The sequence below is a fragment of the Manacus vitellinus genome, unplaced genomic scaffold (genome assembly GCF_001715985.3).
Source record: "Manacus vitellinus isolate BGI_N305 unplaced genomic scaffold, ASM171598v3 scaffold_93_pilon, whole genome shotgun sequence".
NCBI lineage: Eukaryota > Metazoa > Chordata > Aves > Passeriformes > Pipridae > Manacus > Manacus vitellinus.
In genome coordinates, this window is record NW_021940884.1 from 113,412 (window position 1) to 138,792 (window position 25,381).

The following is a 25,381-nucleotide window of genomic DNA, read 5'->3' on the forward strand; positions in this document are numbered from 1 at the left end:
CACACAGACGCCAGCAAATCCCGTGGGTGCAAAAAAACTCCCACCACCTTTATTAAATGTGTATTTACAAGCAGCAGCAAGTCCCTGAGGACAAAGCTTTTCTCTACAGTGACTCAGTGTGGCACAGCTGGGCCCTGCTGAGGCATTCACACAGGCTGGAGCCTCCAGCACTGGCACAGCAGGACTGCTGCACTCTCCAAGCCCCTTTTTCTCCTCGAGAGCTGAGCCAGCAGCTGCTCCCTCCTGAGATGCTGAGCTGGCTCCAGCAGCTCCTGTTCCCTGCAGTCACACAGCCAGCCCCGTGCAAGGCCCAGCTTTACCAGGGCCCAGCTCAGCTGCTGCTCAGCCCAAGCAGCTTTGTGGCTCTCCAAAGGCTGGATGATCCCTCAGTGTTTCTTGGCAGCTGGGCAAATGTCCTGATTGAGGCACTGGCTGCAGCGAGGGTTGACAGGCAGGCAGGTCTGCTGGCCAAAGCCCACCAGGAGCCAGTTGATCTCCCTCCAGAGATCCCTGCAGTGAGAGGAGAAACATGAGCATTCCTATACAGCTGCTCAGAGGGGTTAGAGAGCAGCCTGTGCTGTTTGAGGATCCCTTTCCCCTACTGCCTGTCCTTCCTTGCTTCCCCAGGAGCCTGGGGGCAACTCCCAGCCTTTCCTGATCCCTGCTAGGAACAGCCCTCCCAATCTTTCCAGATACTGCTGGTCTGGGTGGGAGCAAAGGACAATGACACCAAGTGCCTGTGGTCATTCCCTTGTGCCAAGGCATGTGCCAGGTGTGGGGATGTCCCTGTATACCTGTCAGCTGGCATTTGATACTGAAAATTAAACATCAGTGAAGGCCAGAATTCAGCCCTGGGCTGATACTGCTGTGGCTCAGCAAGGTCCTGGGTGGAAAAGCACACAGTAAACTTGTCAGGGCAAAAATCAGGGCAAGAACTCCAGATGCACTAATGGTGACTGATACATCTGACAGTCAGGACACACCCAAGCAGCTGAGATGCTGCTGCAGCTCTCTGGGAGAGGAGAAAGACGTGCAACTAGTCCCAAAATGCTGGAAGCAGGATTGTGGGCAGCCATGGCTCCTGCAGCCTCACCTGGGCAGCCAGTCCTCCAGTGCCACCCGAGTCTCCTCAGGATACTTGGTCTCCTTCTGCACCCACTTCAGCCTGTTGGTGATCCTGTGCACGTGGGTGTCCACAGCTGGGAAGGGAGAGCCCAGAGTTTAGGTGGGGCAGAGACACCTGAACGGAGAGAGCACAGCCAAGAGCTGCCTGTCACAGCCCACCAGGCCCAGGGCCCTGCAAGGCTTTCCCCTGCAGGCAGCAGGAACAGGCAGGTGGAATGGGAGAGGAGGGGAGGGGAGACTCACTCGAAGAACAAATGTGTTGCCTTCCTCCCAGGCCCAGAGCCAAAAGCATTTGGGATGGATATCTCTCCCCACGCTCACACAATCCGAGCCAGCCTCCCTCCAAAGGTTCCCCTGCTCCAATGGAGCAGGCACAGGGCAGCGTGTCCCCCATTCCCTTCCTCCCTACGTCCTCATCCTCGCGGTGTTTCAGCTGATGTTACGCAAATTGCAATCTCTGCCCCTTCGTTTACTTACCCAGATGGAAAACACATTTCATAATACCCACCAGCACAGGAGGGTTTGGGAGGCTTAAACAAGTGTTTATAAAGTGCTTTGAGCTAAAAGGCTCTGAATGCAAAGTGTATTATTGTTAGATCAGCAGTGATAAACCTGTCTCTAGGGCTAATTGGGCAAAACTCAGGAAATTACTGTAAACAGGAAGACTTAAACCTTGCTTCCTAAATCAAAACTGAGCACACAATTATTTGGAAAACACTTGGCTAGTTTGGCTGCTTCTGAACTTCCCTCCCCCACAGCAGGGAGAACAACAGACCCCAAGGGCTGTCAAATGTAGAGCAAGAGCCACGGTTTGTCCAGCTGACGGTCCCCGGTGGGGCTGCAGGATCCAGCTCCTGCCCACGCTGGCCTCCAGCACTCACTGATCGGGTCACACCACTCCTGGCTTCCCCAGGGCTCTTCCGTGAAGCAGCAAATCAGTCTGGATATTAATCTGTCCCCAGGGACCCCAGGCTGGGACCTGCAGGTGATCTGCCAACAGCTCCCCAGGCACAGCTCTGCCCCTCCTGCACTCGCTGCTCGACAGACAGGGTAAGTCTGGAGCATCCCTGTGCTGAGGGGAGACTGCAGGAGCTGGGCCTGGTTAGTCTGCAGAAGAGAAGGCTGAGAGGGGATCCCATCAATCCATACAAATATCTCCAAGGGGTGTCAGAGGATGGTGCCAGACTCTGCTCAGTGGTGCCAGTGACAGGACAAGGAGCGATGGCCATAAACTAAAACACAACAAGTTCCATCTCAACGTGAGGAAGAACTCTGCATGGAGGGTGGCAGAACAGCTGCCCAGGGAGGGTCTCTAGACGTTCCAACCCCACCTGATGAACTGAAGGAATGCTACCAGGGTCCTCGGGCAGGAGCTGCAATGCTTCGCCTCTGCCCAGGGAATGGATCAGGCAGGATTTAGGAAAGGAATGGGAAAAACACAGTCCAACCTACCTATCCCAGACACACTGTCCCAGGCAATGTCCATGGCCAAGTGGGCCATTTTGGGCCCAACCCCTGGCAGCTGCACCAGCTCCTCCACAGTGCTCGGGATGTCACCTCCATACTTCTGCTTCAGGATGGCTGTCGTCTGCTTTATGTACTTCACCTTGTTCTGGAAAACCAAGGGGAAAGGCACAAAATTCAAGCTGCCCTCAAACACAGGGCAAAGAGACAGGAAAATGAACCATTCCTGAACATGTTCTACAGGTAAGGCCACACATGGGAGCTGTGGAGGGGAGACAGATCCTTGATTTCTCCTTGGAATTAAAACGCTGAGAGCTGGTAGCTCCAACCTCCCTGCACGCTGCAGGCTCTGCAGCCAACAATCTCATCTGGCTGGGAATGCAAAGTGCCAAAATTGGTGTAAAATCCAGCCTGCAGCCTGACTCCAGGGGGAAGATCCCCCCAGGGAAGGGCACACAGGCCGAGTCCCAGCACGGGGGGCTCCTCTGCCTCGTGATCCCGCACTCACCCTCCAGAACCCCACGGGATAGATGATCTGGCCCAGCGTGGCATCGTCCATCTGCAGGACGCTGTCGACGGTGAGGCCGCGCTGGCGCAGGCGCAGCATCGCAGCCGATGTCACCTGGTCCTTGGTCTGGCTGGACAACATCAGCGACAGCAGCACCTGGTAGCGCATGACCTGGGGGAAAGGAGGCTGTGAGACCCCCTGAGAACTCCAGAGCCACCTCCAGGGCTCGGCTCTCCCATCCAGCACCATCTGCAGTCCAGTGCAGGATATGCTCCTGCCCTGGTTCAGCTGTATCCACCTACAAGAGACTGGAAGGGTGCAACAGGAATAATCCTGAATAAACCCGGATAATTCCATCACACAATTCAAGGAGAAAAGAAACACCTTCCATCTCAGCTGTCATCATCTGTGAAAGGGCAGGGAGCAGCTCTGTCTGCTGGGATCTCACATCCAAAGACACCAGTACTGAGCCATAAAGGGCCAAAGCTTTTCCTGAGGATGGGATTCTCAGAATGCACAGGATGCACAAGTACAAATGCCCAATGACTTTTTATGCAACTTCTGCTCTAAGCAACTTCTGAGAATCCCATCCCTTACTCACTAGGCTTCAGTAGGAACTGGGTATCTGGCTCCAGTGAGCTCCTTATGGAACCAAATCTGCAGGTCTGTGATGACAGAGACTGGGAGATGAAGGACAAACCCAGAAGTTCCTCTGCTGCTGCCCCACAAGATTTAGCCAGGCCATCCACCTCCTATTTCCCAATTATTTTTCTCCAGATGTGATTCTGTCCCCACCAGAACTAGGAGGATGATGCAACTAGCCTGGAATGACCCAGGATAAAATGGGACACAATCCTTTCTCCAGCTCTCGTACAAAGTTTATAAAACCACAGGTGCTCCAGGAAAATTCCCTGAGTGCATGGAAGTAGGATGATCTCTGAGTACCAGGAAATGGTGTGAGGAGCTGAGGGTTAAAGCATCCACTTTTTCTTGGAAGCAAGAACCCCGCTTCCCTAGGGAAGAGGAGTTATTTCCGTGTGCTGCACCGTTCCCTTGGCCCCGCAGCTGCCAGCCCACATGGCTGTGGAGCGTGTGACACTGTCCGGATCCGGGGTCAGAGCTCATCGTTCTCCCCAGGGATCCAACCCACGGCATGATGGACAGCATTCCATGTGCTGAGGCTGTGCAGCTGTGTCTTCCAGACCCCTCCTTCAGAACCCAGCAGGTCCCACTGCTCCTCCAAGCCTGCCCATGGGTGATCCCCCAATTCCCACTCCAGGGACTCCCACTGCTCCTCTGAGCTTGCCCATGGGTGATTCCCCCCATTCCCACTCCAGGGACTCCCACTGCTCCTCTGAGCCTGCCCATGGGAGATCCCCCCATTCCCACTCCAGTGCCAAGCACGGAGTGCAGCCCTGCAGCCCAGGTCCCACCGTGCCTTTGTTTTTTTGTACTGATGCCAACGGTCCCCTCGGAGGGAGGTGACATCTGCGTGGCCTTTGATTGTGTTCCTGGGCTTGGGAAGCATGGAGCCATTCCATCACCGCCTTTCCTTCCAAAAAGCATCCCTTAACAGTGGATCATGAGAGGGGAGGAGGCCATCCTACAGAGGTTTTTAAGGGAAAAAGGGACATGGCTTCATGCCTTGCCAGACTGCCCCAGAAGACAGCACTGCCCCTCACATCCATGACGTCCCGTGAGACCAACCCCAGCCCAGAGTCCTGATCCACCCCATGTTTATTTTTCTGCTCTGGAAATATCCCAAGTGGGACAACATCCAGGGGCAACACGAGGATCAGGGAGGCCGGGGTCGTGTCTTCCTGTGCCTGATGGAGTAGGCAGCAGGATGCTGTTCCCTGTGGAAGTGCTGTTCCTTGTGGAAGTGCTGTTCCCCTTGGAGGTGCTGTTCCCTGTGGAGGTGCTGTTCCCTCTGGAGGTGCTGTTACCTGTGGAGGTGCACTGCTGTCATAGCACTTCTGCACTCCCATCTCATCCACAGGAGCATCTCTGTTCCTCCTCATCTCCCGAATGCGCTCCAGCTGCTCCCGCCAGTCCCTGGGCTCCCAGCGTGGTCTCTGGGGCTCAACACCATCCCCCTGCCCAGGTTCATAGGCAATGGCGATGCTCTTCCTTCTCCTGCTGCGCCTCGGGATGCTGGGGGTGCCATGGGTCTGGATCGCTGCAAGGGATGGAAGAGAGACTCCAGGCTTGAGGAAAGGTGCCTTTGTATCCCACCGAGCCCAGTTACGGCCCCAATGTGCCACCAACCACCCAGGGGCCCCTGACCTGGGCTGAACTCACCCTCCCCATAGTCTTAACCCAGCAGCAACACCTCACACCTCCCCAGCCCTGCCCAGAGCCAGCACGGGGCGAGGGAGGGCTGGAAGGACCTGGGAGACAGGTGACAACAGGTGACATCGTGGGGTCACATGTCACACTATGGGGACACAAACACAGGTGAGGCAGCTGAAGAAGCATCCCCAGGGCCTCTCCCAGGACCAGCCACCGAGCAGTGCCACATCCCGGGCTGCGAGAGGGATGTGACAAGGACACCCAGCCCCTGTCCCAGCGGGACCCTCACTGCCCCTGGTGCAGCACCAAGCCCCGTACCCAGCACGGGTGCCCACCAGCCCCGATCCTCCCGTACCCCCGAGAAGCGCCGATCTCCCCCTCTCCCTACCCTCGATCCCCTTCTCCCATAACCCCGATCCCCCCTCCCGCACCACCGTCCTCCTCCCCCATACCTTCTGATCCCTCTCCCGTACCAGCGATCCCTGCTCCCGTACCCCGATCCTCGATCCCTCTCACGTACCCCCGAAAATTCCTCGATGCCCTGTCCCGTACCCCCGATCCTCGATCCCTGTCCCGTTTACCCCCGAAAATTCGCCCCCTGTCCCGCGGATCTCCCTGTCCCGCGTAATCCCCGATCCTCTGTCCGTACCCCCGATCACCCCCCCGTACCCCCTGCCCAGTCCGTACCCGCGTTCCCCCCGCGGGGGCCGGGCCGACGCCGCCCGCAGCCCGGCCTGCCCCCCGCCCCACAACATGGGCGGGACCCGCGAACTTACCGGGCCCGGGAGCGCCTCCGGGCCGCCGGAACGGGCGGGACTTCGCGGGGGACGGCATCTTTTGGGCCGGGGGCCCGGAGCGGAGCGGGCCGGGGCAGCGGGGCCGGGCCGGGGCCGGGGGTGAAGGCGGTGGTGGGGCGGACGGGGGCACTGCCCGGGCCGGGGGGGCGCGGGGTTGGCGGGGCTTAGGGGGAGTGTGGGGCAGCCCCCGGCCCGGGGTGTCCCCGGTGGTCCCTGTGAGGACCCCGCTACTGTGTGGGGGGGCTGTGGTGTGGACCCCGCTCTGTGGTAGGGGGGGCCCTGTTGGTGTGAACGCCGCCGCTCTGTGTTAGGGGGGGCTTGTGGTGGTGACCCGCCGCTGGTGTGTGTGTGGGGGGCTGTGGTGTGACCCTCGCGTGTGTTGGGGGGGCTGTGGTGTGACCCTCACTGTGTTTGTTTTGGGTGGGGGGGCCGCGGTGACCCCCGGTGCGTGTCCCTAAGGGGTTGTGCCATGTCCCGGGGTGGTGGGCGGGGGATGTGGCGTGTCCGGGCTTGTTTGGGAGCATGGGGCGACAGTGTGCCATGGCCAGGGGTGTATTAGGGGCTGGGGGGGGTGCCCCCGGGCTGAGGCTGCGTGTGACCCCGAGGCTGGGGATGGTGATGTGTCTCCGGGGCGGTGCGGCGTGGGAGCCCCAGTGTGCCCCCAGGGTGAATGGCTGGGGGCTGTGTGTGGTCCCCAAGGACGGTGGGCTGGGGGTCCATGGGGTGTCCTCGGGGTGGTGGGCTGGGGCTGCAGTGTGACCCCTGGCTGACACTGGGCTGGGGGCTGCAGTGGACACTGGTGACACTGGCGGGGGCTTTCAAGTGACACTGGTGACACTGGGCTTGGGGCTGCAGTGACACTGGTGACACTGGGCGGGGGGCTGCAGTGTGACCCCGAGGACAGCGGGCTGGGGAATGTGGTGTGTCCCTTTGGATGGTGGGCTGGGGCCCCAGTGCCCCCCACCAAGGAAGGTGTGTTTTGTCCCCTGGTGACGCTGGGCTGGGGGCTGTTTTGTCCCCTGGTGACGCTGGGCAGAGCTCCAGGGCGTGTCCCCTGGGATGCTGGGACAGGCTCTGCGGTGCATCCCCGGAGCACCAGTGATTGCTGTGCCCAGGGTGTGGGGGAGGCTGTGGGGCAGAGCCGGGGCTGTGTGGGGGCCCGTGCCCAGGGCAGGGGGCTGGGGCTGTGCCAGGAGCAGGGGTCCTGCTCCGAGTGGGGTTCTGGGGTCCCCAAGGGGCAGCAGGCTGTAGGGAGACAGTTTCTGGAGGATATCACTATAATGGCTGTGCTTGTTCTCGCCCCCCTCTTCCTCTTGCCATGGCAGCACTTGGATGTTCCAACGCTCAGATCTGTAAGTCCTTCCTCACGTCTGCTGCGTCCGCATGTACTGTGCAGCACTGTGTGCTTGGCCACTTTGGGCTGGGAACAAACATCCAGCTCACACCCTCCAAAAAGTGTGTGTGTGTTTGGTTATACTTCACAAGTTAGCTTGTGGGGTGGGGCTGGGCATTCAAGAGCTCCCAGAAATGGCACCCCAGAGCTCCGCATTCACCAGGGAGCTGTAGGATGCAGATGCCAAAGGCAGAAGCAGCACAGGCTTCTCACTGTTTTCTCAGTGTTGGGCTTCTCCCAAGTTTGAAAAGGCTTCAGACAACACCAGAGCTGTTTGGAAAAGCCCTGGTGTGACACTGTTGTTGTTGTTTTCTTGCTTAAACGTTCTCCTTGGGCCTCCCTTACAAGAACCCCGTTCTGTGTTTGCAGGGCCTCAGTGCTCGGCAGCAATGGCAAAGCCTCAGAGTAAGGATTCTGGACTGAAGGAGAAATTCAGGAACCTCCTGGGGCTGGGAACATCCCGGGGAAGTTCCAAGTCGTCGGAGGGCAAGCAGACAGAGTTTATCATCACTGCAGAAATACTCAAGGTGTGAGAAGTGAGCGGAGTAAAGGTGGGGAGAGTGCCTGGGTCACCCAAGCTCAGGGATCAGGAGGGCTTGCTCCTCCTCCTTGCTCTTTTGGCTCACAGTCTCTCTTGGATCATACCCTTTCTTGATCTCTCAACTCACTCTCTAGTGAAATAGATGTAAAAATCACCTGCTTTGCAGCTCCAGCATTTTAGTTATCCAGTGTTTGAATGTTTTGGAGATACTTGATAGGATGGTGTTGTCTCACATCAGGTTATAAGGTGTTTCCCTGTTCCCCTCTTTTCTATACTCTGTGCCCAGTGAAGTCTCTGTGGTGGCATTCTGAACAAGCTGGGAACTCTTTCTGTTTTATAAAAACCTTACAGTTCTGTGGAAAGTAAAAATAAAATAAAATAATTGATTCCAGTAATTGGTACAGCAAGTCTGTAAGTAGAATATTTGGCACACAAGGAGGAAAACACAAAAAAAAAGGAAGAAGGAGACCAGAATTCCTTCTCCCCTTGGAGAAAGGGGTGTTGCCAGTAGGATAAATTGTTAGGTTATTTCTCCATTTCTTTCCAGGAACTGAGCATAGAATGTGGATTGAGTAACAGGATACGAGCAATCGGTCAGATTTGTGAAGTGGCAAAAACCAAAAAAATTGAAGAGGTGAGTTCCAGAGTAAGAACTGAATTTCAGAGTGAGTAACTGAAGAGGTAAGTTCCAAGAGTACTGGAAAGATGGAAATTTAAGCAGCAGCTTTTAACGTATCATAAGAGGCTCCTGTAGTTTAGACTGCCTTTTAAAATTGACAGTCCCAGGGGCTGGTTTGTGCTGTCCAGAGCTGTAAAAGGAAATGAGTCTTGTCCAACCTACCAGCTCTGGAGCAGAGAGGATGGAGCTGATGGGCTTCCTGGACTGACTGGAGGGACAATGCTGTGAATATTCAGGGCAGTTCGTGGAAGATGATGTTAAGAGGGGTTTTCTGTCTCCTTCTGGCTGCTAATAAGCAGCCTCAAATTGTTTTTGAACTCATCTGGTAGATGGGTGAAGGTTTCTGCACAAATCTTCCCACTGAAGTGAGTAAACGAGGAACTTCAGTTCCTGGGGTGCAACTTGTCACGTAGGACGGGATTTGGTGTCTCATGGCTTTCATCCCCGGATTCATTCATTGCCATAATTAATGACTGACCTACTGGCCAAAGATGCCAGGAAAAGCTGAGCTTTCCTGCTGTGTCCTGTGTTCCCAGCACGCCGTGGAAGCCATCTGGAAGGTGGTGGCTGACATGCTGCAGCCGGAGCGTCCGGCCGAGGCCAGGCACGCTGTGCTTCACCTGCTCAAGTCCATCGTTCAAGGACAGGTGAAAACAACCAACCTGGGGAAGGAACACTGACTTAAGCTGGGCTTTGTGCAGAGGAGGAACGTAAAAAATACTGGGCGTCTCTTTTCTACGGGTTTTTGTATTTCTTATTTTGGTTGTGCTTCGTAAATGGGAAGAGGAAGTGTTTTAATTTAAGTCTTGGTTTGACCTCATAGCAGAACTTGTCATACAACTTGTAGAAAGCTTTTCTGGTTTGGGGCAACATTCTTGAAAAAGAGGAAATAATTTGTGTTAAGTTCAGCATAATTCAGCAAATTTTACATAGTCTTTGCCCAGACCTTCTAGTCCCAGTCTGCAGCTGGTTTTGATGTTTCAGCATGTTAGGTATCCAAGAGGTTCTGGGTGAGACACTTTTCTAGCCTGGCCAAGTTCAGCATACTGTGAATTCTTCAGATTTCACAATGTGCTGCACAAACATGAGGCTGGATTAGCTCAAAACTGTAGTTTTCAGTGTTCTGGAAAAGCAGGGGTGGATGCTTATGAAAAGAGTAGGCATTGGTTCAATAAAAAAATTTAATTTCAAGCATGAAGATTGCTGATGTAAACCTTGATAATGTCCAGGCCTTAACCCCCTCCCTTTTTTCCTTTGAAGGGTGAGAGATTAGGGATCCTCAGAGCCCATTTTTTTAAGGTTATTAAGGACTATCCCTCCAATGAAGACTTGCACGAGCGGCTCGAAGTGTTCAAGGCCCTGACAGAGAACGGACGATACATCACCTACTTAGAAGAAGAGTTGGGTGAGCATTGTCCCTCCCCCTCCTCAATTTGGTGGGAATAAGTCAAGGGACAGACATCCAGTGATAAGACAAAAAGGCAGTGATATCCTTTCTGGGTAGAAAGCATGTTGTAACAGGCTTTTTTTCCCCTTTCTTTAGCTGATTTTGTCCTACAGTGGATGGATGTTGGTTTGACTTCTGAGTTCCTCCTGGTTTTAGTGAACCTGGTGAAATTCAATAGCTGCTATCTGGAAGGCTATGTAGCTGACATGGTCCAGTAAGTTGGTTTTTTAACTCGTATGTGCTTATTCTTGGTAAATTAGAGGAGAAAGTTGTAGATCAATATAAAGAGTTTTTTTAATCCCATCTGGATTTGTTTCATTCCAGGCCGTACCTGACATTTCTGACAAATATTTGATTTTCAATTCTTCCAGTGTCCAGATCTGTTGTAGTTTAACTAAATGTGCTTTTCCTATTTCATGGGGCAGACCTGGTTGCATTGCTTAGTCTCACAAAGGGCCCGTGCTGTTGCATTAGTACAGACCTGCTGAGTTGCATTTAAATGCCACTTTAACTTTATAAAGAGGTTGTAGTGCTCAGTGTCTCAGAGAGTGTTAACAACATTGCCACAGGAAGGGGAACGATGAGTTAAATAACATGGCAATTAACCTGTCTGTTTTGTCTCTTTGTAATTTGCCTAAAATCATATGAAGCAAGCAATTAAAATTAAATGTTCTTTCCTAACAGCAAGATCTGCCTCTTGTGCATTCAGACTTCATCATCTGTGGACATAGAGGTCAGTGGTTTGTGTCTCTTTTTGTACTTTAGAATTCTTTGAAATTCTTTGTGGCTTCTACAAACAAAATTAGATCATCAGACTCTTGGTTTATTCCCATCTTTCAAGAGAGTTGGTACAAGATTTTACTATTTGTAAGCCATTGGATTTCACACACCAATAATAATTTTATTTATTTTAAACCAAACAGAGCATTGATCAATTCGATAAGTGAATCAATTTTTCAACAGAGCTTTTTAGAGAGAAAAAAAAACCAAAAATACCTTCATCCTTTTTGACTTCCAGAGTATTTTTTTGGGTCAGCCAATGAGCATTTAACCTGCTTTGTTGATAGAGAAATGTGTAACCATTTTGTCTTTCCCTTTCTCAAAGATTTCCTTGCAAGTCCTCGACGCAGTTGTTTGCTACAACTGCCTGCCCTCAGAGAACCTGCCCGTGTTCATCATCACTCTGTGCCGTACCATCAACGTGAAGGAGCTCTGCGAGCCCTGCTGGAAGGTCAGAACCTCCTGCCTGGTTTGTTTTTTGATGGATTCACTGGTTTGGCCTCATGGATGAAGTGTCAGTTGTGCCTGTGCACATCTGCTATCAACTTCAGTTTGGTTTTAAGGGTAAATTAAAAATTGCTAAAGTATTAATGGATCAGCATGTTGTTAGTGTGAGTCCTGCCACGTCCGTGGAGTTCACCCCTGGGTTCCTCTCAGCTTATGTGCCAGGTTTCTGTCGTGGCATGGAAAGGGCTGGACACATTTATTTACCAAACACAGCACAACTGGCCAGCTAAATGCATATTTAGGCTCTGAGTCTTTTAACAAGTAGATATTCAGGTGTTCTCTTTGAATTTGCAGCTCATGCGCAACCTCTTGGGAACTCATCTGGGCCACAGTGCCATCTACAACATGTGCAGGATCATGGAAGACAGGTAAGGAGGAAAAATTCCTCACAAACCCCAGGAGTTCAGTAGAGGTCCTGTTGAGATAGGTGAGGAGTCAGAGACCTCAGTAGAAGAAGCTGAAGGTTCTGGTGCTTAGAAATTAATTCCCTTCCTAGTTAATTAATTAATTCCCAGCAGTTATGCTGCTGAAGTGCTCATTTTTGGGCCTTTCTGAATTTAATTTTCCTCTGTTTAAAGTTGTGTTGGAGGATTTTGGGCTTTTTGTGTTTGTCAACTGCTGTGTGAGCCCTGATGTGTAAGAGCTGGGAATTCCTGTTGGGGCAGTGTGTGTTCCTGTTGACTTTGTGAGCCCAAATAATTGTAGTATGGTCTGAAACTTGCCTTCCCCGTGTTCTCAGAGCCTACATGGCAGACGCAGCGCTGCTGAGAGGGGCCGTGTTCTTCGTGGGGATGGCTCTGTGGGGAGCTCATCGCCTCAATTCCCTCAAGAACTCCCCAACTTCGGTGCTGCCTTCCTTCCTCAAGGTAGGATGGGATGCTGGGGGAACTTTTAAGTCAGTTGTACAAATTTAGAACAACAAATATGGTCCCCTACACCGGAGATCTTTGTAGGGCCGGAAGATGAGAAGGAGAAATTGGGTGCAGGGTGAAGCAGGGAGAAACAGTGAAACAAGAGGATTTAAGTCTTGGAGCTGAGGCATCCTCCTGGAATATCTTTTTTGGCTGGAACAGCAAAGTCTGAATTCTTTTTAGCAAATATCTACATTGTGGGTACTTTGGCTTTCACTCTTTCCAGTGTGTGGTACAAAAAGTGAGGGACAGTGTCTTCAGGGACAGCTTCAGAGCTCTCAAAACTTCCTCATCCAGGTGCCTCAAGCAGGAATTACTGGCTTGAACTCCTGTGTCTGCGTGTAGGATGGGGCTGTGTTTGACATCTGAAAATCCAGCTGAATACAGGAGTGCAGAAATCCTCTTGAGAAAACTGTTCTTTGCTGTGTCCTTTGTGTGTAGGGACTTGAATATATTTATCTCAGGCCTCCAGGCTAATTTCCTAATTAATAAGGCGTGTTTCATTTGAATTAAGAGGCTTTCTGAGCACTACTTTCCAGCTGTTCAGTGACTGAAATGCTTTGTGTCCCAGGCCATGACGTGTCCCAATGCAGTTGTGTCTTACGAGATAGTTCTGTCCATAACACGCCTGATAAAGAAATATGGGAAGGAGCTGCAAGCTGTGACCTGGGATATCCTTTTGGACATCATGGAGCGACTGCTGCAGCAGCTGCAGGTGGGTGTTGAGCCTGCCTTGGTGGGCTCTCATTCCAAAGGCTTTGCCATAGATTTTTTTGCAAGTTACTCTCCTGTTTCTACACTTCAGTGAACTTGGAGGCTGAGGAAGCTTTAGCCCAGTTCTCACTGCTGTGCTTCTCAACTGAGTTTTCTGTTTGTATTTAAAATTAACACTTTCCAGTAAGGTAGAACTCTTTCAGGGATGGTGTTATCTCTGTTTCAGAGTCTGGACAGCCAAGAACTTAAGTCCATTGTACATGATCTTTTGACTACAGTGGAAGAGCTCTGTGACCAGAATGATTTCCATGGTTCTGAAGAGAGATTTTTTGAGCTGGTGGAAAAATGTGCTGATCAGAGACCAGTAAGGCTTTATTAATGTCCTCCTTTGTTGCCAGTTGAATCTATTCTGTTACAGCTTAAAATTTGGGAGTCCTAAAATAGCAGATGGTCAGAAAATCCCAGCAAGGACTTCCATGAGCCTTTTCTCAGGGTGGGGTTGGGAGAATGGATATATTGTGTTTGCTTATACACTAAAAGAATAATTCTTGATCTTTCCATGAAAGGAATCTTCTGTATTAAACTTGATAACATACAGAGCTCAGTCCATCCATCCTGCCAAAGATGGCTGGATTCACAACCTGCAGCTGTTAATGGAGAGATTCTTCAGGTAGGAAATCATAACTTTGTGAACTAATTTTTAAGAAGCACTTTGAAGTGTTTCTTGCCACCTTTTCATGTTAGAGAATTTTGTTTTCTGAAGTTCTAACGTTCTGAAGTTCCAAGTTAGTAAATGACAGCTTAGAAGTGTGGTAGTCCCAGGGCACAGTACATGAAAGGATTTATTTAACAGGATAAAAGCTTTCCACTAAGTTATTTATGGTGCTTTTCCCCCCCTTTATCTCCATTGGATTCTACTCCAATTAGCTTAGGCAGTTGTGTTCCAGTCCACAGCACTTTGTAGTTCTGACACCAAACAAGATTTTCCTGTTAAGCATCAGGATTGCATATGGTTATTCAGTATTCCAGTTATCTGGTTTTGAATTGGTGCTCCTAAAAGGGTTCTGTGCTCTAAAATATCAACATGCAGCAATAACAAACTTGTGTCTCCTCTGTGAAATGCTGCCAAAGAGCAGCTCTTCCTCAGTGCCATGTGTTTGGTTTTAAATTTGCTCACCAGAGCACTTGTTCTTCTGACATGTGCTTCCTAGTTTGGATTGGAAATGGGTAAACTGCAATTACAGGTCTCCAGAAGTAGTAAAAGCTGAACTGGGATCTGAATTTCCAATAGTTCTTGAATCTGATTTCGTATGTAGGGACATCAGTTGAAGGCTCAGCTGATCTCTCACTGTTACTGTTCCTGCTCTGAAGTTTCTTATTTTACTTTACTTTCCTTTTCCCTCTTCCCTAAGTATCAACAACCTCATTTTGCTCATTCTGAATTTGCTCTTCCCATTTTAGGAATGAGAGTCGTAGTGCTGTTCGAATTAAGGTTCTGGATGTCCTGTCCTTTGTGCTGAGCATTAACAGACAGTTCTATGAGGTGTGTGTTTACCTGTTTCTGATGACCACATGTGAGGTCTCAGGTGGGTGGGAAAGGGGCACATTTCCAGGTGGGCTCCAGGTCCTCTCTGCTGGGGAGTGGATGCACAAAACTGTGCTTGAAATCTTGTACACACAGCTGACAGCAACATGTCAGGGCTTATGAAGGTCTGTCCTCTTGCAGGAGGAGCTGATAAACCTGGTGGTGATCTCTCAGCTGGCTCACATTCCAGAGGATAAAGACCACCAGGTCCGAAAACTGGCCACTCAGCTGCTCGTGGACCTGGCTGAGGGCTGCAACACTCATCACTTCAACAGCCTGCTGGATATCATAGAGAAGGTGAGCACTGCCAGCAGGGATGACCTGCTGTGGGCTTTCCTCACCTTCCAGGATGGACAGAAAGGAAAGGTGTGGTGCAGATTTAAACCATGTGCTACTTTTCTTTTTGAAAGGTGGCTGCACATTCTCTCTCATCTCCTTCTGAACTGGAAGAGAGGGACTTGCTGTCATATTCAGCTTCTCTGGAGGATGTCAAAACAGCAGTTCTTGGGCTCTTGATAATTCTTCAGGTAAATACTCCAGAGCATTAAACATATTGTTCATAATAATCTTCTGCTGGACAAGGCTTGTTAGATAACTGTTCCTCCACTGTTAAATAGTCTGACTTTTTTTAAAACTATATAATGTGTTAACTGTTGTTTTGGTCATTGCTTTTGCTTTTGGATGCTGTAGGACTGTTTGCTAAATGTTTTACTTTCTTAATTTCCATTATACAAGGATTATGAGCACATTTTCATGTGGAGAGCAGATGTTCGTAAATTAGCAGAAAAGAAGAGTTCATAACCTTGAATAGATTCATTGTGTTTGGTTGGGGTGTTCTGAGCTGTGGTTAAACAGTTGTGAAGAGCAGGTTGTTCCTGCCAGTGCCCCTCTGGAGCAGACAGGGTTGCTCTGGAGCCTGCAGAGGTCCTTTCCAGAGCCATCTGTTCACCTCGCATTCAGGATCAAGTTTTTGCTGCATTTCTCTTGGGATTCTCAGTGCAGACACACATTTCTGACTGGGTAACGAGTGTCCTTCTGCTGTGTGTCTGTGTCCCTGTCAGACCAAGCTGTACAGTCTGCCCTCCAGCCACGCCATGCGGGTGTACGAGATGCTGATCCAGCATGTCCAGCGCCACTACATCTACTCCTACAGCCTGCCCGTGGCCAGCAGCATCAGGCTGCAGGTAGGAACAGGCCCCCGTGCTCTCAGGGCCAGAGCTGTGTGCTCTCTGGGGAATTCCTGGCTGGCAGGTGGGGTAGGTGTGTTCTAGACCTTGCCAGATGAAGAATGAAATGTTTCTTGGCTCATAGAAGTGTGTAAATGTATTGTAGCCGTGGCACCTCTTAAAAATCCCTGTCTACTTGTAAAAAGGTCATGTGGGGAGGTGGGAGAGTATTCCCCTGGCTGGGGGTTTGATTGACTGCAGTGTCTTCCCTGTTCCAGGTATTTGATTTCCTGCTGATGCTCCGAGCTGACTCCCTCCACCGCCTTGGCCTTTCCAACAAGGATGGAGCAGTGAGGTTCAGCCCCTACTGCCTGTGTGATTTTGTGTAGGTTCCTCATTGTGTTAAGCAAAAGAATCCCAACATGGTTTAGGTTGGAAGGGACCTTTAAAGCTCATCTCTTTCCTACCCCCTGCTGTGGGCTGGGACACCTTCCACTAGACCAAGCCCCATCCAACCTGGCCTTGAACACATCTTAATTGACTTGTTTATTTAAAAAGAAGCCCTGTTTTTCAAACTATTTGGGTTTTTTTGCACGAGCTTAATGTTTGCCACTGATGGGCTTAATGGCCCATCAGTAGCAATCTGTAGGCTTTCTTTATCTTCCAAACCAGTTACAATTTAGGATTGTCTGAACCAATAACTCTTTAGTAAATTGTTCTTACAAATCACTTGCCTGCAGGGCTCTCAATCTCAGACGTGAAATCTATGTTCCTGCTCACAAAACTATTTGCAATTTCCTGCCTCAAGCCAGTTTTCACATTGAGTTTCAATCCGATGATTTGTACAAATCTGATTATTTTTAATTTTATAGCTTGTCTAAAGTTCTCTGTGTAACACCCCCCCAAATATACCTTTCTAAACTTGCTACAGGCCTGGATAGAAAAATCCTTCACCTGACCAGATGAACTCATTGCTGTATTCTACTGGGCAATCCTGTTTTTTTTTTTTAAATTGAAAATGAAATTTATATTATTGTTTGGTCTTTAAACTGGCTACCGAATAGGGCAGCACTGTAGTTTACCTGTTCTGAGCTTGATTTTATGTTACATTACATGTGTTTTTCTCCCTTTCCATGTTGTAGAGAGGCAGAGAAGAGGGCTGCTGACAAAAAGCCCCCTGGCACACTCTCTCCACCTTCAGGCAGCCCCAGCGTGCCTTCCCAAAATGCCACCATCCGGATTGGGCATCTTCCCTACTCCATGGTCTTCGGTGTCCTCCTGCAGTGCTTGAAGCAGGTACGTCCACCCTTGTCATCTTTGTGTCCCCTTAAACCAGCTGGCTGGGGAATTCTACCCCAAAATGTCTAAATAAGGTCTGAAAAGCAATTTCTTCTCCTTCTTGGCCAGAGTCTGAGTGTAACTGTGAAGCTTCACAGCCACCAGTGGGAGCAGCAGTTCAGCTCTTCAGAAAATAAGCACACCTTTCATTTCACTGCTTCAGAGCAGACAGGGGCAAAAAAATGTGCTTGTTAAACAAGATTAAACAAGTCATCCTGTTTCTGAAAGGGCATTTGAAAGTTCCATCCTACTGGAGGTTTTTGAGGTGTTTTGAGAATTGATGGATGTTTCGGTCACTAATAAGCTGTGAATATAAATTGTTCCTGAGGGTGGAATTGGACACGGTTCTGTGTGAGGGGTTGGCTGGCTTCTGGAAGCTAATTTGTGCTGGTGCTTAAGAGAATTGAATTCTGGCTCTGTCTTGTTGAGCTCTGCCAGATCTGGATACAATTTCTCTTCCAGTTTGTGGTGCCAATGTTGCACCTAGAGCTGAGTGACAGACAGGGAGAAACTTGTGACAGCTAAATACCACTTCTTTTTCTGGAGCTGCCATGACAAGACCCACATCTGCCTAGGAAATGGCACGTTGTCTGGAATTTGATTGATCTTACTTTCAAACTGAACTGAAATCACACAAAAATTTCAACTTTAGCGTTTTCTTTCTTCGCAGGAGACAGACTGGAAGGTGTTGAAGTTGGTTCTCAACAAATTACCCGAATCCCTCCGCTATAAAGTGCTGTTTTTAACCTCTCCTTGTAACATTGACCTCCTGGCCTCTGCGCTGAGCTACATGGTAATGCCACTGATGCACGGTCACCATGGCCTTGGTTTGCTTGGGAGTTGGCTGGGGTTTGTTTTTAGAGTGTTTTTCTGTCTGCAGTCTGATATTTTAAAGATGAGCAGGCTGTTTGTCAATCCTCACTCACCTTCTCTTTTGTGAGGGTCCTTTTAGGTACAGAGTAGGTAATAATGAGTGTTCTTTACATATATATATGTGCACATGTGTGAAAAGGGAGCTATGGCAGTGCCTGTCTGCTGCCTTTTAGAGAGTGTTTTTAGTGTGCAGTGTCCTGAGTGGCTGTGATGTGTCAGCTCACAGACAAGAAGACCACAGACCGGCTCCACGGAACCCCAGAAGGCTTTTCCCGCACTGATTTGCACCTGGCTGTGGTCCCAGTGCTGACAGCATTGATATCTTACCATAACTACCTGGACAAAGCTAAGCAGGTATGGGGGAGGTAGGAGGGTGTAAGAGGTTGGGGCCTGAGCCTGTAGAGAGAGCATTTTCTGTATGAGCTTATTAGGACACAGAGAGGAAGGTAGCACTGCCCTTTGCTCTTAGGAAAAGCTGCATCTACTGAATTTTGGGGTGGGATCAGGGGGAAAAAGTACTTTACTAACTCCATGCAGGATTAGCTGCCTGGTCAGGTGGATTCACTGCTCACCTGTTCCCCCTTGCACTTTACTCTCTGCAGTAAGACCATTATGACCCCAAAATTCTGCTGAATCAGAAGCTTAAATATTAATGTCTAAACTGTCTGCTCAATTAAAGTCCCACGTTAAGATTTTGGCCTATAATACATGGAGCTCTCTGTAAGGCTCTGTGTTAGAATTCCGGTGTGTCAGACAGGCCTTGCAGGCTGTTCTGGAATGCTGACTGGAGTCAGGAGATGGTGCAGCAGGGATTTTCTGTTTTCCTGTGTTAAGGCTTTGTTTCCTGTCCCCTCTTGCAGCGTGAGATCGTGTATTGCCTGGAGCACGGGCTGATCTATCGCTGTGCCAACCAGTGTGTGGTGGCACTGTCAGTCTGCAGTGTGGAGATGCCCGACATCATCATCAAGGCACTCCCTGTCCTCATAGTCAAATTAACCCACATTTCTGCCACAGCCAACATGGCAATCCCTCTCCTAGAATTCCTGTCAAGTAAGTTGTGATGTTCTTCTCCTTTTGGCCTTCTATAGTTGTGCTGTTTGTGCTGAATGAGGGTATTTTGATTGTGTTGGTCATATGGACTGCACTGTAAGGGTTTCAGTGATGCCCTTGCTCCATCCTCCAGACATAAATGTTTGATCAGCTCTTGTTTGTTACTGGTTTTCTATTTAAAGCACTTGCACTGAAGAGAGAGACATACTCTGTATAGTGCAGCCATTGTGCTACTTCCATGTCAGCCAGTCATTTAGAAGAAACAAAATACTTCAAATTAAACTGAGTTGTGATGTTGAATGGTTTGTGTTCAGTCCTCACCTGTGTTGGTTTTCTTGTTGAACTGTTCCAGCTCTGGCCAGGCTGCCTCACCTGTACAGGAACTTCGCAGCAGAGCAGTACGCGAGCGTGTTTGCCATCTCCCTGCCCTACACAAACCCCTCCAAGTAAGGCCACAGTAAATGTGCTGCTTCCTCCTCTCTAAAATTAACAGTATAGAGATGACTTTCTTGTAGTACTTGGCTCAAGGTTGTTTATAGGATATTGCTCATTCTGGTGTCTTCAGGCTTGTCCTGAAGAAGGGACATTTCTTCCATGTGAGGCCCTGGCACAGGTTGCCCAGAGAAGCTGTGGCTGCCCCATCCCTGCAAGGGTCCAAGGCCAGACTGGATGGGGCTTGGAACAACCTGGGCTAGTGGAAAGTGTCCCTACCCATGGCAGGGGGGTGGAATGAGATGATCTTTAAGGTCCCTTCAAACTCAAACCACTTGAGGATTCCGTGATACGATTCTGTGACGTGGTCACCTTGGACAAAATACCCGTTTTTCTTGAACAGAACTTCTGAGGGTTTTCTTTTTCTTTATATTTGGAGTAGGGAAAGGATGAGGTCTGTTTCTCAGATTGAAACATGCTGCATTAAGCTCTGGAGGTGTTTCTGCTGTTCCAGGTTTAACCAGTACATCGTTTGCCTGGCCCACCACGTGATCGCCATGTGGTTCATCCGCTGCCGCCTCCCCTTCCGCAAGGACTTCGTCCCCTACATCACCAAGGTAATGGGCACAGCTCAGTCCAGCAGCACAGAGTAAAAGGGATGGCTTACAAAGTGATTGAGGACTCTAAAGGTTCTGTTTGAAGTAAGAAAAAAAATCTACTTCTCAACATCTCTTTTAAAACTACCCGTGAGCTCTCGTGCGTCGGCTTGGCCTTGCAGACTTTGAGCTGCCCGTTGTGGCCACTGACACTGTCCCCTCTTGTCCCCACGGGCAGGGCTTGCGCTCCAACGTGCTCCTCTCCTTCGATGACACCCCTGAGAAGGACAGCTTCAGGGCTCGCAGCACGAGCCTCAACGAGAGGCCAAAGAGGTAAATTCCCTCGGAGCCCAGCAGGGCCTGTGTTCCCTGCTCTCTGCTCACACCCTTCCCTGTGTTTCTCTGAAGGAGGCTGGGTCTGGTTATCCAAAATGTGTCAGTGCAGTAAGCAAGGAAAGTAAACCTCTTTAGGTCAGGGGATTGGGGCAAGACAAGCAGGTTGGTGGGGAGTTGGGATCAAACCAGGCCTGGAAACCTTTGCAGTGAGGTGTGGGGCTTTGTGGTGCTAATTTTTGAAAATCAGCAGTTCTTTCAGGTTGATGTGTGTCAGTACAGTGTTACCAGAAATAACAGGGTAGGGTGGTACCAGAAGGAACAGAATCCCATGTTCATATGGATTGTGTGAACTCCTTTCATAACTGATCTGTAACGACTGATTTTTAAATGATTGCCAGAGAATTGGTTGTGATCAGCAACCTGGATAAATTAGAGAGCCAGTGCTGTGTTTTCCATGATGTTCCCTGTCGGGTCAGTGCACTGGCTGGCACAAAACTGCCTTCTGTCTGTCTGGATGTCCTGATCCCTTTTTATTTTTTCATTTTGAAGCCCTCATGTCAGTTTTGGCAAAGCCTCTAATTAGAAGTCAGAGCATATCTCTCCAGCAGTCTTTCAGAGCAGCCTTTTGCATATTCCTTGGAAGGCATTCAGGGTTTCTCCAGCGTCCTTTTACCTGCAGGGATTACCTAAATTGGTTCACTTAACTTGCTTCAGTGTTCTGAGAAGTGAGCACATGGTGGCATCTGAACCCTGGAAAGTGCCTCTACTTTACCTGCAAGGCTCAAGGAGAGTCTTGCACTGAAGAAACACCATCCCTGCCCTAATGCTGCAGCTGTAAACCCTGTGTTGTGTTTTGTCTCTCCCACCTCCTCCTCTTTCATCCAGAAACTTGGAAGAGAAGCCTTTTGACACTCATCTCTCCAATTAGAATTTCAACTAATCTTTTTTTTTTCCTTTTTTCCCCCCAAAAAACCCTGTTAAATTCTACCAGGTTGGAATACTACTGTGTCTAAAGGTTTTTGCTGGATGACTTTGCACAGGGGTCTCTGCTGAGGAGTGTGGGCTGTACTCAGGCAGTGACCTGAAGCACTGGAATGGCAGGATGCCACTGCCTCTGGGTCTGGCTGAGCTTGGATTCTGGCCGGGGGAGAGAGGAAATGGCTTGGAGCAGATATATTTCCTTGCTTGAGAGGCTTCTGTGCTTGGTTCTGTCTCCTTGAGCCCAAAGAATGAGCATTCCCAAGCCCTAGCTGAGGTACTGGGTGTTCCAAGAGATCACATTCCCAATGGTTCCCAGGGCTTCTGGATGTCCTGATGCTGGTGGAGGTGATGGTTTCCCAGTGTGGGCCTGTGCTCTCTGCAGCACATCCCCAGTGGTGGCCAAAAGTCATCTGAGAGAGGTTGTTGGGAGAAGGACAGATAAATTCTACTCCCTGCAGGTGGCAAACTGAGATGTACTAACTCACTGAAAGGAGGATGGCAAATAAACCGTGGTTAGAAAGAACAAGAAGGGTTAAGTCAGTGTCTGTATTTTACACACGGGGGTGGGAACTGCTGGACCAACTGTTCTGTCCAAAGTGCCAAGCCTGGTGAGCATCTCAGTGACTAATTAAAAGTGCCTCTTAGATATTAATTGCTGTCATCTGCCACATGTGGTTGGCACTTGACAGTGTGAACACTAATTTCCTCTCTGCTCCAGTTGAAAGTCAAGTGGGTTACCTGGAGCCCCTGGAATTAAGCAGCTGGTTTGGCAAAGAAGCATCACAGAGTCCACAGCAGCCAAGGGGGTGTTTGCTGGCTGTGCAGTGTGGGAAGGGTCTCGTGTGGGTGGGCTGAGTGTCCCCAGTGCCTCGAACTGAGCTGGGGAGCACCTCTGAGAGGCCCTGGGTGTGTTGTGTCTGGGGTGAAAGCTCAGATTTGAGCCAGGCCTGGCAGAGACAGAGATGGGTGACGTGTTCCTCCTGCCTGGTGTAGGTAAAGCACTTTAGGATCTGTGGAAGTCCTCAGGTGTTTAGTTGTGCTGAGATGATGAGCTGGGGCAACACAAGATGTGGTTGAACTGCACAAAACTTCTCAGCCTTGAGGAGTTTGTGCCCAGTGAGCCCTCAGGTGCCTTTGGTGAACAGCTCAGTATTCCAACTCTCATTTCAACCAGTTTTTTTCTTTTAGCTTGTACTAATTTCATTTGTTTTGTAGCACATTTAAAAATCTTGTTTTCAAAATGTGGTTTGTCTTTTTAATGCTTTCGGCTCTGCTTGTTTGTACATTTTAATTTTTTTTCTGTTTCCCTTTTTTTTCCCCCCCTTTTTTTTTTTTTCTTTTTGCCATTTGTTTTTATTTTCCATCACCCTGCCGGGATCCCCCAATATTGACCCCGTGACTGTGACCTTTCAACCTACATCCCTACAATGGTTTCCTCCCTTCCTGTGACCTCTTTTGGGGGCTTGGTGCTTCTCCACATAGTAGTTTAAGACTAGCCAAAAATGCAAAGCAAGGCTTGAATAACTCTCCTCCAGTGAAAGAGCTGAAAGAACCCTCTGCAGTTGATGCCTTCCGGTCCCGCAGCATCAGTGTGTCTGAACATGTGGTCCGCAGGTAGAGGCACTTTGAATGGGGACAGTCCAAGAGCAACTGAGCCCTTGGAGGTTTTCCTGCAGGGGTGGGTGGTAGCAGGGGGGATTTGCATGTGGGATGCTTGCATGACTCTGGTACCCAACCAAAATCTGGCCTTGGCCCCAGCGGAAGGTTTGGGGTGTCCTGTGGCTTCCCAAGGTGGGATGTTGGGCTGTCACATCACACCCTGTGTGTGTGTGTGTGTGGTTACTTTGCCGCGTTCTCTGGTGCTACAGCGACGAAAAATTGTGGTTTCAAAGTAAAGGTGGTGAAGGGGGGGGGGAAAAAACCAAAAAACATCCAAAAAAAAACACCAAAAAAAGAGGAAAAAGGTTGCATTCTGTGCAAGTGAGAGATCTGGTTACAACTGACTAAAACTTGAGCCTTCCAAGTAGACTTGCCCCACTTTGGAGACACTTTGGAAGCTCTGCAAAGTTATATAGAGACCCTCCTCCCAGCCTAGAAGGAACAGTCCTGGCCTCAGTTTAGGATTTTTTGGTTGAGGTAAAGGAGCTGATGGAAGTATTCAGGTCTCCAATAAGATGCTATGAAAACCTGAATTTGTCTTTCCACAGAGCAGTGAAGGGTGTGCTCAGCCCATGGGAAGCTGTTGCTTTCACAACTAAAGAAAACAAGATTCGATTTCAGGCACTGATTTGATTGATTGACAAGATTTGATTGCAGACATTGATCTGCTCCCATGAAAGATGAAACAGTTGATGCCAGTTTTTAAAACGTATTTCTGGATCACTTCCCTCGAGAGTTAAACTGCTGTTGGTTTTAATTCTGAACCTGAAGGTTTGTGCCTTAATCTGTAGGATTGCTGTCAGTGGAACTTGATTTTCTGGTTTGGTTTTTTTTTTATTTTTGACTATATATGGTATGTGGGGAGAAGAGACCGAAGGGACTGAGTTGCAGATATAATTCTGACACTTCATTTGGTGGAAGAAATTCCTCCTTGTGAGGGTGCTCAGGCCCTGGCACAGGTTGCCCTGAGAAGCTGTGGCTGCCCCATCCAAGGCCAGGTTGGACAGGGCTTGGAGCAACCTGGGCTAGTGGGAGGTGTCCCTGCCCATGGCAGGGGGTGGGACAGGATGGACTTTAAGTTCCCTTCCAACCCAAACCACTTGAGGATTCTGTGATTCTCTGGCATCCCCATTAATCACTGGGTGATTTTTTTCTCTTATATTTATGTATAAGTAGTAGCAACTAAAGATTCAGATAATTACCATTAATGATGCCAAAGAAGTTGTCATGTCATAAAAAAATTTGGCTGTACTTCAGCTTAGTTTGTATTACGATGGCATAAGGAGTTTCTTTGTAAAATACTGCAGTCCAGCCTGCTACAGAAACTGGTTTAAGCTGCCTTGTTAATTTGGCTGATTTGAAGGCCAATTTCCTGTTCAGAGTGCAATTTTTTTTCTATTTCAAGTTAAATCAGGTTTTATGTAGCTGTTGAATTTGGAGGGAAAAAAGCAATATATGGAAGAGATGCAACAGAGAAAAAAGCAAACCACTGGATTATAAAGTTAAATCTGGAGTGCCCCAATTTCTGGCTCATGGGCAACGTTCTGCCTGGGAAGCTGGTGCTGGTTCAGGGGATGCTTGCCCTCAGCATAGATTAGTGAACTCAGAGCATGGTGCTGCCACTCACTCCTTGCTTGGGGCACTTGCCCATGGGCCACCAACCTCAGAGAGCACTGGCCAGCTGACTGACATTGGAGTGTTCTCAGTCTCTCCAGATAAAATACGCTTTCTGCAAGGGCAGGCAGCGAAGCACAACGTGAGGCTGATCCAAAAATATGTTGCTATGCCCTGGGTTTGGTGCCTGGCCACCTCTGATCTGGCACGTGCATGTGTGGCAGGGTCTGTGCCCCGCTGTCTGTCGGGTGACAGGGACCAGCATCCTGCAGTGTGATCTGTCAGTCGGAAACATTCTCTTCCAGTCGGATCCAAACGTCCATCACCAGCTCGAGCCTGGGCTCTGCAGATGAAAATTCAATGGCTCAGGCTGATGACAACTTAAAAAACCTGCACCTGGAGCTCACAGAGACCTGCCTGGATATGATGGCTCGATATGTCTTCTCCAACTTCACTGCGGTGCCAAAGAGGTAACGGGGCCAGTCACTGACCACGGGAGAGAGGGGTTGGGTTGGGGATCAGATTTCACCTCATTAGTGGAAAATTCCTGGGACATGTTGGGATTCTGGCAGGCCCGGGCTCTGAAGCCTTTC

General features: G+C 49.6%; 2 protein-coding genes across 9 annotated transcripts in view; one reads left to right on the forward strand and one right to left on the reverse strand.

Annotated features, from left to right (window-relative positions):
* Positions 1-18: 18 nt before the first annotated feature.
* On the reverse strand, positions 19-6,223 carry NTHL1 (nth like DNA glycosylase 1). Its single transcript, XM_029965250.1, has 7 exons — positions 6,207-6,223; positions 6,077-6,123; positions 5,044-5,276; positions 3,098-3,268; positions 2,578-2,737; positions 1,094-1,199; positions 19-510 (listed from the first exon to the last, which is right to left on the reverse strand). The coding sequence occupies exons 1-7, from the start codon at positions 6,221-6,223 to the stop codon at positions 387-389; spliced, it is 858 nt and encodes a 285-aa protein (XP_029821110.1). The 3' UTR covers positions 19-386.
* Positions 5,536-25,381, forward strand: part of TSC2 (TSC complex subunit 2) — a 33,424-nt gene continuing 13,578 nt past the window's right edge. For 2 of the 8 annotated variants that reach the window (XM_018086396.2, XM_018086397.1), the window contains exons 1-26: positions 7,439-7,538; positions 7,949-8,106; positions 8,668-8,754; positions 9,336-9,446; positions 10,060-10,204; positions 10,343-10,460; positions 10,931-10,979; positions 11,352-11,477; positions 11,828-11,901; positions 12,273-12,399; positions 13,016-13,159; positions 13,385-13,522; positions 13,725-13,828; positions 14,620-14,701; positions 14,885-15,040; positions 15,154-15,270; positions 15,805-15,927; positions 16,188-16,294; positions 17,052-17,205; positions 17,918-18,040; positions 18,340-18,474; positions 18,981-19,170; positions 19,523-19,616; positions 20,117-20,219; positions 20,437-20,531; positions 25,094-25,258. In XM_018086396.2, coding sequence (XP_017941885.1) covers positions 7,505-7,538; positions 7,949-8,106; positions 8,668-8,754; positions 9,336-9,446; positions 10,060-10,204; positions 10,343-10,460; positions 10,931-10,979; positions 11,352-11,477; positions 11,828-11,901; positions 12,273-12,399; positions 13,016-13,159; positions 13,385-13,522; positions 13,725-13,828; positions 14,620-14,701; positions 14,885-15,040; positions 15,154-15,270; positions 15,805-15,927; positions 16,188-16,294; positions 17,052-17,205; positions 17,918-18,040; positions 18,340-18,474; positions 18,981-19,170; positions 19,523-19,616; positions 20,117-20,219; positions 20,437-20,531; positions 25,094-25,258 — 3,059 coding nt within the window. In that variant the 5' untranslated portion in view covers positions 7,439-7,504. Of the gene's footprint in view, positions 5,555-6,269; positions 6,286-7,437; positions 7,539-7,948; positions 8,107-8,667; positions 8,755-9,335; positions 9,447-10,059; positions 10,205-10,342; positions 10,461-10,930; positions 10,980-11,351; positions 11,478-11,827; positions 11,902-12,272; positions 12,400-13,015; positions 13,160-13,384; positions 13,523-13,724; positions 13,829-14,619; positions 14,702-14,884; positions 15,041-15,153; positions 15,271-15,804; positions 15,928-16,187; positions 16,295-17,051; positions 17,206-17,917; positions 18,041-18,339; positions 18,475-18,980; positions 19,171-19,522; positions 19,617-20,116; positions 20,220-20,436; positions 20,532-22,997; positions 23,130-25,093; positions 25,259-25,381 lie in introns of those variants that run through there. The other 6 variants (XM_018086391.1, XM_018086392.1, XM_018086389.1 and 3 more) reach the window with 6 other exon arrangements.

Bases quoted from the DNA above. Each gene is read 5' to 3' on its own strand.
- NTHL1 (XM_029965250.1), bottom strand. The intron at 3,269-5,043 runs GTAACAGCACCT...CCTTTCCCCCAG, and splicing joins ACAGCAGTGCACCTCCACAG to GTCATGCGCTACCAGGTGCT. The intron at 2,738-3,097 runs GTGAGTGCGGGA...TTGGTTTTCCAG, and splicing joins ATCCCGTGGGGTTCTGGAGG to AACAAGGTGAAGTACATAAA.